The sequence below is a fragment of the Tachysurus vachellii genome, chromosome 11 (assembly GCF_030014155.1).
Source record: "Tachysurus vachellii isolate PV-2020 chromosome 11, HZAU_Pvac_v1, whole genome shotgun sequence".
In the NCBI taxonomy this organism is placed as follows: Eukaryota; Metazoa; Chordata; class Actinopteri; order Siluriformes; family Bagridae; genus Tachysurus; species Tachysurus vachellii.
In genome coordinates this window covers 162,501-177,360 of record NC_083470.1, presented here as the reverse complement: position 1 = coordinate 177,360, position 14,860 = coordinate 162,501, and the positions used below count along the sequence as shown (strand labels likewise).

At 46.7% G+C, this 14,860-nt stretch overlaps 1 protein-coding gene across 2 annotated transcripts in view; it reads right to left on the bottom strand.

Moving 5' to 3' along the window:
- Window positions 1–173: 173 nt before the first annotated feature.
- Window positions 174–14,860, bottom strand: part of prkcz (protein kinase C, zeta) — a 52,870-nt gene continuing 38,183 nt past the window's right edge. For both annotated transcript variants that reach the window (XM_060882506.1, XM_060882505.1), the window contains exons 15-18: window positions 13,662–13,741; window positions 13,336–13,425; window positions 12,142–12,257; window positions 174–2,353 (exon numbers count right to left, since the gene is read on the bottom strand). In XM_060882506.1, the coding sequence (XP_060738489.1) occupies window positions 2,266–2,353; window positions 12,142–12,257; window positions 13,336–13,425; window positions 13,662–13,741 (374 nt within the window). In that variant the 3' untranslated portion in view covers window positions 174–2,265. The remainder of the gene's footprint in view (window positions 2,354–12,141; window positions 12,258–13,335; window positions 13,426–13,661; window positions 13,742–14,860) is intronic.

The following is a 14,860-nucleotide window of genomic DNA, read 5'->3' as shown; positions in this document are numbered from 1 at the left end:
TGGTTAGCAAAACTAGTTTAACTGTGGTGATAATCAGATGTTGTGGAAAATTAAAAGACTCAGCTCACTGCATACAGCTAGCTTTTAGCTTAGACAATCTATTAGTTATGTTGCTAGCTAAACGTAACTATGATAATGACCATAAATAGGATCAGCACATGACCAACAGAACATTGGTGTAATTATTTATTTGTATCTTCTAGGTTTTACTTCATTAGAATGGCATCCTGAAATCTGTGCTTTGTTAGCAACATGCTAAATCATCAGCTCATTATCTCCCATGCTGCCCCTTTATACAGTGCTAATTGCTCTTATCTCTCATCCTCTTACACACACTGTTAACTAACCCTATTAGCATCGCTAGCACACAGATCAGCTGTAATCAATGAGCTCTTTTCTCATCAGGAGAGAAGGATGACACTAAACTCCACCAACACATGGCAGCAAAGTGAAGATGTCAAAACATTTTCTTGAAATAATGTTTTAATTATTCAGGAAAAAAATCAGTGAGTGAGCAGGAATTGTACTGTACCTTCATTTAATTTGTGTGTGTGTGTGTGTGTGTGTTTATTATTACTATTATTGGTCATGTGAATGTGGGACCAGAAGGAGGCGGGGCTATAGGGTGCAGGGTTACATTAAATGTCTCTAAGTCATTGTAGATGTTCACCAGGTTCCTTTGTTCAAATACACAACAGAGATTTAAAAAGACAGAATTCATGGCTTGTTATCTACATTAGCGTTCTAGCCTCACAATGCAGCCACAGTCTAGTCTGTGTAGAGGAAGGGGTGGGACTACTGCACCTCAGATTATTAAAATCCATCCATCCATCCATCCATTTTCTACCGCTTATCCGGGGCCGGGTCGCGGGGGCAGCAGTCTAAGCAGGGACGCCCAGACTTCCCTCTCCCCAGACACTTCCTCCAGCTCTTCCGGGGGAATACCGAGGCGTTCCCAGGCCAGCCGAGAGACATAGTCCCTCCAGCGTGTCCTAGGTCTTCCCCGGGGCCTCCTCCCGGTTGGACATGCCCGGAACACCTCCCCAGGGAGGCGTCCAGGAGGCATCCGGAACAGATGCCCGAGCCACCTTAGCTGACTCCTCTCGATGTGGAGGAGCAGCGGCTCTACTCTGAGCTCCTCCCGGGTGACCGAGCTCCTCACCCTGTCTCTAAGGGAGCGCCCAGCCACCCTGCGGAGGAAACTCGGCGATTATTAAAATCTATTGTGTTAATGTTCAGAAGTGAGTGTAACTGAGACACGGTCCTGTTTTATACACACTCTGCACCGTGTGACTGTCACCTCACTGAGGTGCGAGTTCTTATGTGTGTGATTTCAGTTTTAAATGAATAATATTCGGTGCAGTTTGAGGCTCAGCGGTGATCTGTGTGATCTTTTCACATCCCTGTGTCTAAACTCCATTTAAATCAGAAGTCATTTAGAGTTTATAGAGTTTAGTGAGGACTCTCATGGTTATTGGATCTTTGAGGCACTTTTTGTTCCTTCAACGGTTTATCTGCTGATTTGTGAGTAAATCATGGCCCTGATTGTTGAAAAAAGCATTGTACATACTTCAGACATAATTAATTACAATTAAACTTTTCTTTTTAAATAAACATTGTGTTTAATTTAACATTCGTGTTTGGAGTGAGCATGTGCCGATATTACAGCTCTATATTGTGACCTCACACTTCTTACCTCAAACTACTTCAGATAAATGACTACAGTATGATGATGAAATGATCTGTGATTTTCACATTCTCTCGTCTGATGACGCGAATTATGGGATTCAGGGGGATGTGGATGAGACGCCTCATCTTTATGCTGCTTCATAAACAGATAATATAAACCTGAACATCGGCACATGCCAACATCTGAGATTCGGTTAAAAACAACAAATACAAGAAGAAGAAAATAGAACCATGGGCTGTAGCAGGGGATTCTGGGTAATGAAGTCTGTGACAAGTGCAGGCACAAAGAACAACAAAATCAGAGAGGCTGATGGGAAGGAGGAAGACAATCTGGGTGATTTTTATGGGAACTGCATTTTGTTGTGTAAAACTTCAATTCTGTTTTCGTTTTGTTTCACAACTTTAGTCGAGTCTGAGAGTGTGTGAGAGAGTGCGAGATGAGGAAACGAGTCTGAAAGATGAGAAGTTTTCAATGTACAGAGTTTTTTTCTCTCTCGCTTGCTGAAGTCAGAACTGAAAGCCCTGTGTGTCTCGCTCAGAGCCGCGGTCGAGCCAACAGAACCGGTCGGTTCCTCCTCATACTGTTTCCTCAGAGGAGAGCAGCAGGGGGTTGATGTACTCGAAGCCCTCGAACTCTGACTGATCTATTCTCTTTATCACATCCCTGAGGAGAGAAAAAACAGCACAGTGAAGGGAATTTCACTCTTTAATGCGATGCTGTAGCCAAAACCAATAAATAAATAAATAAATAAAGCACACATAAAAACATTAGCTAAAATTCTGTACAACACAAACACTATTTAAAATCTGAAACTGTTCTGAATCTCAGACACAAAGGTAACTGAAGATCAGCACAAAGTCCGACTAAAACTAATTTACAAATCACACAATTTGATCAGATGATAAAAAAACACATTAAATAATAAAAACACCTTGAGCACAAAATCTATGGCAAATTAGTGTGTTAATGTTAGTCTGTGCTACAGGGTATGTTACAGTGTGTTAGTGTGTGTTACAGTGTGCTTCAGTGTGTTAGTGTGTGTTACAGTGTGTGCTTCAGTGTGTTAGTGTGTGTTACAGTGTGTGCTTCAGTGTGTTAGTGTGTGTTACTGTCACGGTCGGCGCACCTGCCCCGCTCCCCGACCGTCAACATAGAAAAGCGTCTTCGGAATATTAGTCGCTTCCGGACTACACCTCCCATCACCCATCACAAAGATTGATTGCTTCGCCACCTGATTCCTATCAGCCAGCGCCTTATAAATACGAACTTGAACTTGACCTCAGTGCGAAGTCTCGATTTGCGTTAGCAGTCATTCTGAGCATTTCCTGTTTGTCTTAGTTCCGGTTTTGACCTAGTTTATGTGTTCTGATTCTCTGATTGTTTGCTGCCTGCCCTGACCTTCTGCCTGTCCGTTCGTGTCTGATTTTTGCCTGCCCTACAATATCGTGTTTGCCGTGTCTGACCCTGCCTGTCTGTTTACGAGTTTTGAATAAAACGCTGCAAATGGATCACCAGCCTTACGACTCCTCGTTACAGGATCGCCACCGAGCGATCCAGCAGCTGTCTTCCAGCTCGCCACCCATCTCTCCGCCCAAGCACAGCAGCTGATGCGACTCACCTCACTCACCGGCGAGCTCGCCGCGGCGTTACAGAGGATCACAGGTTACAGAGAGTGGTGGGACAGGTAGACAGCCTGTGTCTGGATTCGCTCGCTCTTCGGGCATGAGGTGTGCGAAGTCGAGCTGCATAGATTCGGGATTCTCAGGTCGGGGCACGCGTGTGGTCTCAGGTCGGGAGGCGTGCACGGATGCTCGATGGGTTTGCAGCAGATTATCGATCTGTATGGAGAGATCCATAAATTCAGACAGGTTCGTCTGCGAGGAATCGCCGCAGCACCGAACCCTCCACCACCGGTGGGTCCCCCTCCAGCCACTTCGTATGCTGCTCCCACAGTTGCCAGCCCCCGACTCGCGTTTCAGGAGAAATTCAACGGTGATCCCGGAAAATGCAAGGGGTTTCTGATGAAGTGCTCGCTCTTCGTAGTGCAACAACCAGCGCTGTACCAGACCGAAGCCAGCCGCATAGCGTTCCTGTGCACGCTCCTCTCCGGCAAGGCACTGGAATGGGCCACCACGGTATGGAGAGAAGACGGTTCTGCATTCCCCACGTTTGAGCACTTCCTGCAAGATCTGCAAGCCGAGCTCGCCTGTCGGGACGAGGGGAGGAACCTGTCTGAATTTATGGATCTCTCCATACAGATCGTTAATCTGCTGCAAACCCATCGAGCATCCGTGCACGCCTCCCGACCTGAGACCACACGCGTGCCCCGACCTGAGAATCCCGAATCTATGCAGCTCGACTTCGCACGCCTCACGCCCGAAGAGTGAGCGAATCCAGACACAGGCTGTCTACCTGTCCCACCAGGCCTCCTAGCAGGCGGAACACTCCGGTGAGTTCAGATCTCCTCACTCCTCGTTCACTAAGCTGTGCACAAGTTCATGTGCAAGTCGAGATATGAGGGGAAAAGATTAGTCTGTCCGCTCTTATCAATTCAGGCACAGCTGGGAACTTCATGTCGGGGAATTTGCCCAAGTCTACAACTTACCAGTAACCCCATGTGTTTCCCCTTTGGCAGTGGAGGCGATAGATGGTCCACCACACGGAGAAGGGCACATCATGCGCATCACTGAGGACCTCTGGCTACAAGTGGGGCCTCATCACCACGAACTCATCTGCTTTCATATCATCCACTCTCCGCGTCACACGCTCATTCTGGGGCTCCCATGGCTTCAGCTCCACAACGCCGTCATTTCCTGGACGGACCTGCGAATCTCGAGCTGGGGCGAAGCGTGCACCCAACATCTGCGGGCAGCAGGAGAGCCACTCCAACTCAACACCGTGACCACTGTGGCTCCCGCCTCCGATACTCCCGAACTCCCAACAGATTACCAGGACCTCGCGGAGACCTTCAGCAAGACCAGAGCCACCGAACTGCCACCGCACCTATCCTGCGATTGCACCATCGAGCTCCTGCCCGGCACAACACCGCCCAGAGGGAGAATTTTCCTGCTGTCACAACCAGAAGCAGCGGCCATGAATGAATACATTGAGGAGGAGCTCAAGAAGGGGTTCATCCGGCCCTCCATTTCCCTGGCATCCTCGGGGTTCTTCTTCAAAAAAAAAAGGATGGAGGTCTCCGACCGTGCATCGATTACCGAGCACTGAATGACATAACAATCAAGTTCCGATATCCTCTCCCCCTCGTTCCCTCAGCCTTGGAACAGCTCTGCCGGGCCCGACACTTCACTAAGCTGGATCTGCGCTGTGCGTATAACCTCATCCGAATCAGAGAGGGGGACGAATGGAAGACCGCCTTTTCAACCCAATCCAGCCACTATGAATACTTAGTCATGCTGTTCGGCCTTTCGAACAGTCCAGCTGTGTTTCAGTCATTCATTAACGATGTATTCCGCGACATGCTAGATCGCTGGGTGATCGTATACATTGATGACATCCTGATATACTCCGAGACCATGGAAGATCACGTCCAGCATGTGCGAGCAGCGCTAGAACGCCTGATCCAGCATCGACTCTACGCCAAGGCGGAGAAATGCGAATTTCACAAGACCTCGATGACCTTCCTAGGCTAGGTCATCTCAGCCGAGGGGGTAGCGATGGATGACTCCAAGGTGCGGGCGGTATTGCAGTGGCCATGACCGCAGAACATTAAGGAGCTGCAATGCTTTCTGGGATTCGCCAACTTCTACCGCTGCTTCATCCGCGGGTTCAGTGCGATCGCAGCACCCCTCATGTCTATGACGAAAAAGGCACCAACTCGTCTCACCTGGTCACCTGAAGCAAGGAAAGCTTCACCTCAGCCCCCATCCTCCACCACCCTGATCCGGACTGTCCGTTCGTAGTCGAGGTGGACGCCTCTAGCACGGGAATTGGAGCTGTCTTATCTCAACGCCAGGGTCCAGCCAATAAGATGTTCCCGTGTGCGTCCTTCTCCCGCAAGCTATCACCGACGGAGCGCAACTACGACGTGGGGGACCGCGGGTTACTAGCCATGAAGGCAGCAATCGAGGAATGGCGGCACTGGTTGGAAGGTGCCCGGCACCCATTCACTGTCCTAACCGACCACAGAAATCTCGAATATCTCCACGCCGCTAAACGCAGGAACCCACGCCAGGCAAGGTGGGCCATGCTCTTCACCCATTTTCAATTCACTGTGACCTATAGACCAGGAACCAAAAATACCAAAGCTGATGCTCTGTCTCGTATGTTCCGGGAGGTCGGCCAGGACACACACCCATTATTCACGAGACCCACATCCTCGCACCGATTCAGTGGGATATTATGACGGCAATCGCCCAAGCCAACGCGCAGATGCCACTGCCCACAGATTGCCCCCCGTCGAAAACCTACGTGCCCGAGAATCTGCGCGCAAGCCTTCTGGAGCTCCTGCACTCCACTCCCAGCTCCGGCCATCCCAGCGTCGCGGGAACAATTCACGTAGCCCAGAACCAGTTTTGGTGGCCGTCTCTGTTCGTGGACACACAGGAATTCCTCCGGGGCTGCGCTGTATGCAACACCTCAAAGTCCTCTCATCAACTCCCCGCGGGCTTATTGCTGACACTGCCGACACCACAACGGCCCTGGTCACACATTGCACTCGACTTCATCACTGATCTCCCCGGTCGAACAACTGCACGGTAATCCTCACAATCATCGACCGATTTTCAAAGGCTTGCTGTCTAATTCCCCTGCCGAAGCTCCCCACGGCATTCGAAACAGCCGAAGCTCTGTGTAACTACGTCTTCCATTTCTACGGCCTGCCCGAAGACATCGTCTCGGATCAAGGTCCCCAGTTCACATCACGAGTCTGGTCGGCGTTCTTCAAACAGTTAAATGTCAGCGTTAGTCTCACCTTGGGGTATCACCCTCAAGCCAACGGGCAGATGGATCGGCAATTACAAAGAGCCATTCATAGACAGAAAGCACAGGCCGACAGACATCGCCGAGAGCATCCTGACTACCAACCCGGTCAGTGGGTCTGGCTTTCTACCCACGACCTCTGTTTCCGCCTGCCCTGTCAAAAGCTTAGCCCTAGATATGTGGGCCCATTCCGGATCACCAGACGGATTAACCCGGTATCTTACCGCCTGGCGCTACCTCCGACCTACCGCATCTCGCCCACCTTCCACGCCTCGCTGCTGAAACCCGCTGATGGGCCGGCAAGGGACCCAGAGGGCTCCACCGATCCACCTGCGCCACCACCTCTCCTGATCGACCACGAAGAGGCTTACCAGGTCCGCGAGCTACAGGAGGTACTTCCAGGAGGGGGCCACCTTGAAGTACCTGGCTGACTGGGAGGGGTACGGTTCAGAAGAACGCTCCTGGGTAAAGGCGGGGGATACCCTGGACCCCTCGCTCACCACCAACTTCGACCAACGGCATCCAGACAAGCCAGCTCCCCGGTTTCATGGTCTACCCCGGCGTCGCACATGCCCTCGCCTCGGAAGCCGCTCGTAGGGGGGCTCTGTCACGGTCAGCGTACCTGCCCCGCTCCCCGACAGACAACATAGAGAAGCGTCTCCGGAATATTAGTCGCTTCCGGACTACACCTCCCATCACCCATCATGAAGACTGATTGCAGTCAGTGAGAAGTCTCGATTTGCGTTAGCAGTCATTCTGAGCATTTCCTGTTTGTCTTAGTTCCAGTTTTGACCTAGTTTCTGTGTTCTGATTCTCTGATTGTTTGTTGCCTGCCCTGACCTTCTGCCTGTCCGTTCATGTCTGATTTTTGCCTGCCCTACGATATCCTGTTTGCCGTGTCTGACCCTGCCTGTCTGTTTGGATCAACAGCCTTATGACTCCTCGTTACAGTTACAGTGTGTGCTTCAGTGTGTTAGTGTGTGTTACAGTGTATTAGTGTGTGCTACAGTGTGTTAGTGTGTGTTAGTGTGTGAACTGAAAGAAGATGATTGTGCGGCTGCAGTCACTGAAAGCCGATGATGTCATCTGAATACCAGCAAACTCTGAATAAACCCTAATATGGACATGAAAGCATGGAGAGGATGCGCTGTTACCTCCAAAGTTAATGAATTAAATTTACAAAGCAGTTAGTTGTGGTGCATTAATCTGATTAGACAAGAGTCTTTCTTCTGAGTGCTGATCTTTAGTATAAGAGCACAGGGACATCGTGGATTCTAGCATTACTTCATTGCACTAAAGACACATTACCATGACAACACATAATGCTCTATCCAGCTGTGGCTTTTTTTGGGAACAAAGAGCAAAAATAAACAAAATAGTTTTCCATATTGTGTCTGCAGTGTCAGTTATTTACTATTCAGTTGACTACAGTTTTATTTCTGTAGTGCTTTTAACAATGGACACTGTCACAAAGCAGCTTTACACAAATCTATCAATTCATGACAGAAATTACATTTTAAATTTAAATTACTGAAAAGTATCCATTAATTACATATATTTGTTATTAATTTATTTTTAAGAGAATTGTTGTATAATATAATAGAAGCAATTTCACACTCACAATTAGGGTGCTATACTGAACATCAGAACAGCTGTGTGTACCTGTCCATAACTGTGTGTACCTGTGTCTACTTGTGTCTACCTGTGCATACCTGTGTCTACCTGTGCATACCTGTGTGTACAGTGTGCTTTAACTCTCTACATTGAATATATTGTCTTCTGGAAAAGTAGGTTCCTGACTTTTGTATACTATCTGCTTAACTCACTTTGTTCTAGAGTAGTGTGATTTGAATTTTGTTATATTCTATACCATTGTTGATCTTATAGTGTTGGTCTTTGTTGTTCTCTCACCTGATTTATCAGTAGTTTCAGTCTACCTTAAGGTGTAAATTGTGGTTTGTAAGTATCTCTCTATCTTACATTATAACATAAGTGTCTAGTACTGTTTGATGTATTTTACCATACCTTAAATCTCACTCTTGGTTGACTGCAGATATTTGCCTCAAACCCATTTCTGTACTCAATTCCTACTGTCGCAGATGCTCTCGTCTACAAAGCAGAGGTCACAATCCCAGTAACCTGTTGTGTAAGTCTCAAACAGTGGTGGTAGGTGGGCTCTGGAATTGCCAGTCTGCTGTGGAAAAAGCTGATTTTATCTCTGCTTTAACTTCCCATTACTCCTTTTGATTTTCTTGCGCTAACAGAAACCTGGACATCCCCACAGAACACTGCTACACCAGCTGCTTTATCCTCTGCCTATGCTTTCTCTCACTCACCACAAGAAACAGGCAGGGGTGGTGGTACAGGTTTATTGTCGTCACAGAAATGGTGCTTTACACCTCTACTCTTGTCTCATTTATCATTGTCTCCTCTTTTGAATTCCATGCCATTTCAGTTACCTCTCCAATCAACCTTGTTATCATTGTTGTTTACCGCCCTCCTCGTCCCCTAGGAGACTTCCTAGAAGAAATAGACACACTGACTTCAACCTCCCCTCTGACAAGCTTCAATCTTCTTCCCTCCTGACTCTTCTTGACTCATTCTCCCTGACACTCAACAGCTACATCCCCACACACAAAGGAGGCAATGTCCTGGACCTCGTTTTCACCCGTCCTTCTCCAGCCACAGATGTGACTGCTACCCCACTACACGTCTCTGATCATCACCTGGTATCCTTCACCATCACTCTACCTATCCTCCCTAAAACTACCTCTCACCCCTTCGCTCTTACCCGCCGGAACCTTCACTCTGTCTCCCCTTTTTCTGTAGCTTCTGGCACTCTTTCTTCTCTTCCTGATCCTGAGTCTTTTTCCTCACTACCCTTGGACTCAGCCACAGATACTTTCCTCTCATCTCTTTCCTCAACTATGGACTTCCTCTGCCCTATGTCCACTAAACCCAAGAAAACTTCTTGTTCTGCTCCTTGGCTTTCAGCTGTGCTGCACAACAATCGAAGAGAGCTAAGATCATCAGCGAGAAAGTGGAAGAAATCACAACTTGATGCAGATCTTGATTCTTACCGAACACACCTTGCCAAGTTGTCCTTAGATGTGACTTCTGCCAAGACCTCCTTCTACAAGGAAAAGCTTGAAGCTTCGTCACACGACCCTCGGAAATTCCACAACATCATCTCTTCTCTGCTCAACCCCCTGGCTCCTCCTCCGTCATCCTCCCTAACTGCAGAAGACTTTGCTTCTTTCTACCAGGAGAAGATTGAGGAAATCTGCCGGACCTTCACTTCAGCCCCGACTGCACTTACATCTTAGAGTATAGATTCCCCTACACCTTCGTTGTCACATTTCTCAACTGTAGCAGCAGAAGAGATTTTACAACTCATCCAGTCCTGCAATCCTACCACCTGCCCATTGGATCCACTCCCTTCCACTATACTCCAGACCATCTCGCAAGACCTTCTGCCCTTCATTACTACTAACATCAATAGATCCATAGCATCTGGTCAGGTACCAACTACTTTCAAGAGAGCAAGGGTTATTCCCATCCTAAAGAAACCCGCTCTGGATCCATCAGACATCAGTAACTACAGACTGGTATCACTTCTCTCATTTCTGTCAAAAATTCTTGAACGCAGTGTCTATAATCAACTGTCTGTCTATCTCTCACAGAACAACCTCCAAGACCCCAACCAGTCTGGCTTTAAAGCAGCTCATTCCAGAGACAGAGACAGCCCTTTTGGATGTCTCTGAGAAACTACATGCTGCTAGATCAGCCAATCTCTCATCCGTCCTTATCCTCCTTGACCTTTCAGCAGCGTTTGATACGGTCAACCACAAGACTCTCTTGTCCACCCTCAGGAGTCTTGGGATTTGCGGATCAGCTTGGGAATGGTTTGCTTCCTACCTGGAAGGACGCTCATATCAGGTAACTTGGAGGGGAGCGACATCTGCTCCACGCAGACTCTCCACTGGTGTCCCACAGGGCTCAGTACTTGGTCCTCTTCTTTTCTCCCTGTATACTCACTCTCGTGGTGAAGTTATTTCCTCACACGGGTTCTCTTACCACTGCTATGCTGATGATACACAACTTATCTTCTCTTTCCCACCCTCAGATACCACAGCTTCTGATCGGATCTCAGCATGTCTGGCAGAAATATCATCATGGATGACTGCTCATCAGTTAAAGCTCAATCCTAACAAAACTGAACTGCTGATCATCAGGTGATTCATCCCCAGGTCATGATCTTGCTATATCCCTGCACAACAATCTGATCTCCCCTTCAGCCACAGCTCGCAACCTTGGGGTAACCATGCACAATCAACTGTCCTTTTCCTCTCATGTTGCTAATGTGACTCGCTCATGTCGGTTTCTTCTCTACAACATTAGAAGGATTCGGCCATTTCTGTCCACACAGGCTGCTCAGGTACTTGTTCAGTCTCTTGTCATTTCTAGACTGGATTACTGCACTGCATTGCTGGCAGGTCTACATATGAACGCAATCCGTCCTCTGCAAATAATCCAAAATGCAGCTGCACGGCTTGTTTTAAACTTGCCTAAGTTCTCCACACCACCCTGCTGCTGTGATCCCTCCACTGGCTTCCGGTAGCTGCATGCATCAGATTCAAAACACTGATGCTGGCCTACAAAGCCAAAAATGGACCATCTCCCTCTTACCTCAAAGCCCTCATCACTCCTCACACTGCACCCCACACCCTCAGATCTACAGCACTGCTCGACTGGTCCCACCATCTCTCAGGATAAGAGGCAAGTATACTACAAGACTCTTCTCTGTTCTGGCACCAAGGTGGTGGAATGAACTTCCCCTGGGGTCCGGAGAGCTGAGTCACGGTTGAAGACCTACTTATTAAGGAAACACTTCAACTAGCACTTCTTTCCTTATCTTTTGCATTTAAAAAAAAAAAAAACACAACCTTTGACACTTTTTCATTGTAATTTTGAACAAATGTTTTAAACTCATGGTATCTTAAGTATGTAACTTAGTGAGCCAGCATTAATGTATTCAATGTTAGAGATTTAAGCACTTATGTACGTCACTCTGGATAAGGGCGTCTGCCAAATGCTGACCTGTGCATACCTGTGTCTACCTGTGCATTCCTGTGTCTACCTGTGCATACTTGTGTCTACCTGTGCATACCTGTGTCTACCGGTTTGTACCAATGTCTACCTGTGTCTATCTGTGTCTACCTGTGTCTACCTGTGTCTAACTCCAGATACGTGTGGCCTTGTGACTACAGCTGTATCCCATCTGTGTTGATATTCACTACATCAGCAAGTGAGATACAGATTAATTTCCATTAAAATTTAATATTCAGATTTCTGGAAAACAGCTTTGTCACAACATTTGATGATAAAAGTGCAATTAGAAGAAAAATTAGATTTATTGCTTAAGTAAACATTCTTGACTGTTGATGTGGTTGGGTATGTTTATTTGTCTGTGTGTGTGTGTGTGTGTGTGTGTGTGTGTGTGTGTATCTCACTCATCATCCGGTGTGAGCTGTACAGGTTCGTTAGTGAACTGTGTGTCGAAGTTCTCTAATCCGTAATCATCAGTGATCTGAGGTTTAAACGGAGGTGTTACCTGCTTCTGCTCCAACTGAAAGAAGAGAGGAAGAGAAGAAGAAAGAGAGTGAGAGGCAGATAGAGAGAGACAGAAGGAGAGAGAGATAGAGAGAGAGAGAGAGAGAGAGAGAGAGAGAGATAGAGGGGGGGGGAGAGAGAGACGGGGGAGAGAGAGAGAGAGATAGAGGGGGGGGAGAGAGAGACGGGGGAGAGAGAGACTGTCATCATTGATTCATTACAGCAAATAAAAAAAACTGAAAACAGTTCAGACTTACAAAGATGCCACTGTAACCAATCAGATAATAGATCAGGTGATGTCCATCTGTCTGTCTGTCTGTTTGTCTGTCTGTCTGTCTGTCTGTTTTGAGGACATGTCTCCTGCAGTGATATACTTCATGCTGATTTGTACAAATGGGAACAGATGGCCTTCTCTTATTGCATCACCAAACACACATCCTCTCTCTCTCTGTCTCTCTTTCTCTTTCTCTCTTTCTCTTTCTCTCTCTCTCTCTCTCTCTCTCTCTCTCTGTCTCTCTCTGTCTCTGTCACTCTCTGTCTCTCTCTCTCTCTCTGAAATGTGTTGAAAAATATCATCATTACAAGAAAGAAAAAGAAAGAATGTGTATGGGTGTGTGTGTGTGGGTGTGTATTTGTGTGTGTGTGTGTGTGTATTTGTGTGTGTGTGTGTGTGTGTGTGTAGGTTTGTGGATGTGTGTGTGTGTGTTTATACATAATGTAATTGGTCTCTTGCTACAGAGGCAGGCGTGATCATGCTCTCGTCACTGTATAATTTCTTCATCCCTCACCCCATAAGTCTTTCTCTCTATCACACACAGCAGTAAATGAGTTGATAACCATATTTTTAGACTGTGTCAAATATTCGTCCCTCTGACAGTTTCTGTGACTTGCCCAAATGTACATAATTCTTTTATTTAGCTCGATGTTGATGTGTATTCAATAAAACACACATGTAAATATCACACACATTAACCTTCAATCTAAAGGGGAAGTCATGTGTTCCTTTAATGAAGACTCCTGTAAACAAACAAGCCAAGGGTTCACCATCTCATGTGTGCACACACACACAAACATTCCATACCAGTTCTTCTCACCTGGTCCCAGTCGATGCTCCTGAAGAACGTGTGAGATTTAATATCTGTGAAACCCGTCTGAACCTGGCACCCCAGCCGCTCCTTTGGATCCTTCACAAACAATTTGATTGTAAACATTCTAGAGAGTTCTAGAGAGTGAATGAGTCAGAAATAGACCTAAAGAAACTAAAACAGTGCACGTCAAATTGAAGAAAGACCTTTCACTCTATAAGGATGCAGTAACCAAAAATGTCATAAAGCCATTATAGTGAAGGTTAGAGGATGAACATTTTAATCTGTAACTGAACACAGAGCAAAAGTGTGTGAAGGACAGAATGCTCTCTCACCTTGTTCAGAAAGCCTTTTAACACACTCGCTGCTTTAACTGATAACGAGCGAGGAATACGGATCGGCTTCTCCAAAATCACTGAGAGAGGGAGAGAGAGGGAGAGAGAGAGAGAGATTTTTTAGATTTAGAGATTAACATTTTTCATTACCTTTTATCATTTACAGATTAAAAAAAGTCACACTGATCGTGATATTGCAAAATCAACAAAGATTAAATGGTTTAGAGAAAGAAAACAAAATAATAATAATTAAATAAATAATTAATTAATTAAATGAATAAACACAATCTATCACAGGACAGGACAGGACAGGACAGGACAGGGCAGGACAGGGCGGGGCAGGGCAGGGCAGGACAGGACAGGACAGGGCAGGACAGGACAGGGCAGGGCAGGGCAGGACAGGACAGGGCAGGACAGGACAGGGCAGGGCAGGGCAGGACAGGACAGGACAGGACATCGCATGGCATGGCATGGCATGGCATGGCAGGGCAGGGCAGGGCAGGACCCCACCATCACACAGAGAGCTGTGAAAAAAACAATTCATCATCGACTATGGAACATAAAGCGTTTCTGTTGCACCAAATTAACTTAAACATTTCTAAATTACCCATCAGTTTATAGAACTGCTAATTCTAGCCTTAAAAGTGTTTATAAACAGCGCCTGTGCATCATGTCCGGCTCTTTGTTCTGTTTTGTTCCTTCTACTAATGTAGATGGCTAGCTTTACTTGGCCTAGTAAGAAATTCAACAGTTGACACACGTGTCGTTTTCTCTGCACGTACCTGCTTTCAAAGATGAAACTTTTCAATGAAAAAGGCTCGTTAAACCGACAATACAACACTTTCAATAAGTTAAAGACAGGTTCTAGTCTAAAAGCACGATAAACAGTCTCCCTTTCAAGACAAAATGGACATTCTGGGTTCACTTCAGGATTTAAAACAGACACAAAAGCATTAACTGCAATAACACCATGTAAATCCTCCACTGAATGTCTCCTTATACAATACTCTCCACTCGAGTTTAACAGTATCACTCACCCCCAGCACTGCACGCCAAGGTGAGTCAGTTCTACTGTTCAACCACTTCTTGTTGAAAACCTTTACACAAGCTTTGTAAATAATCTTACTTGAACTTGATTGGAAGTCCAACGTACATTTTGCAGAATCCAGAGTGTGGCCTGTGACCTCGTCTAGCTTAGG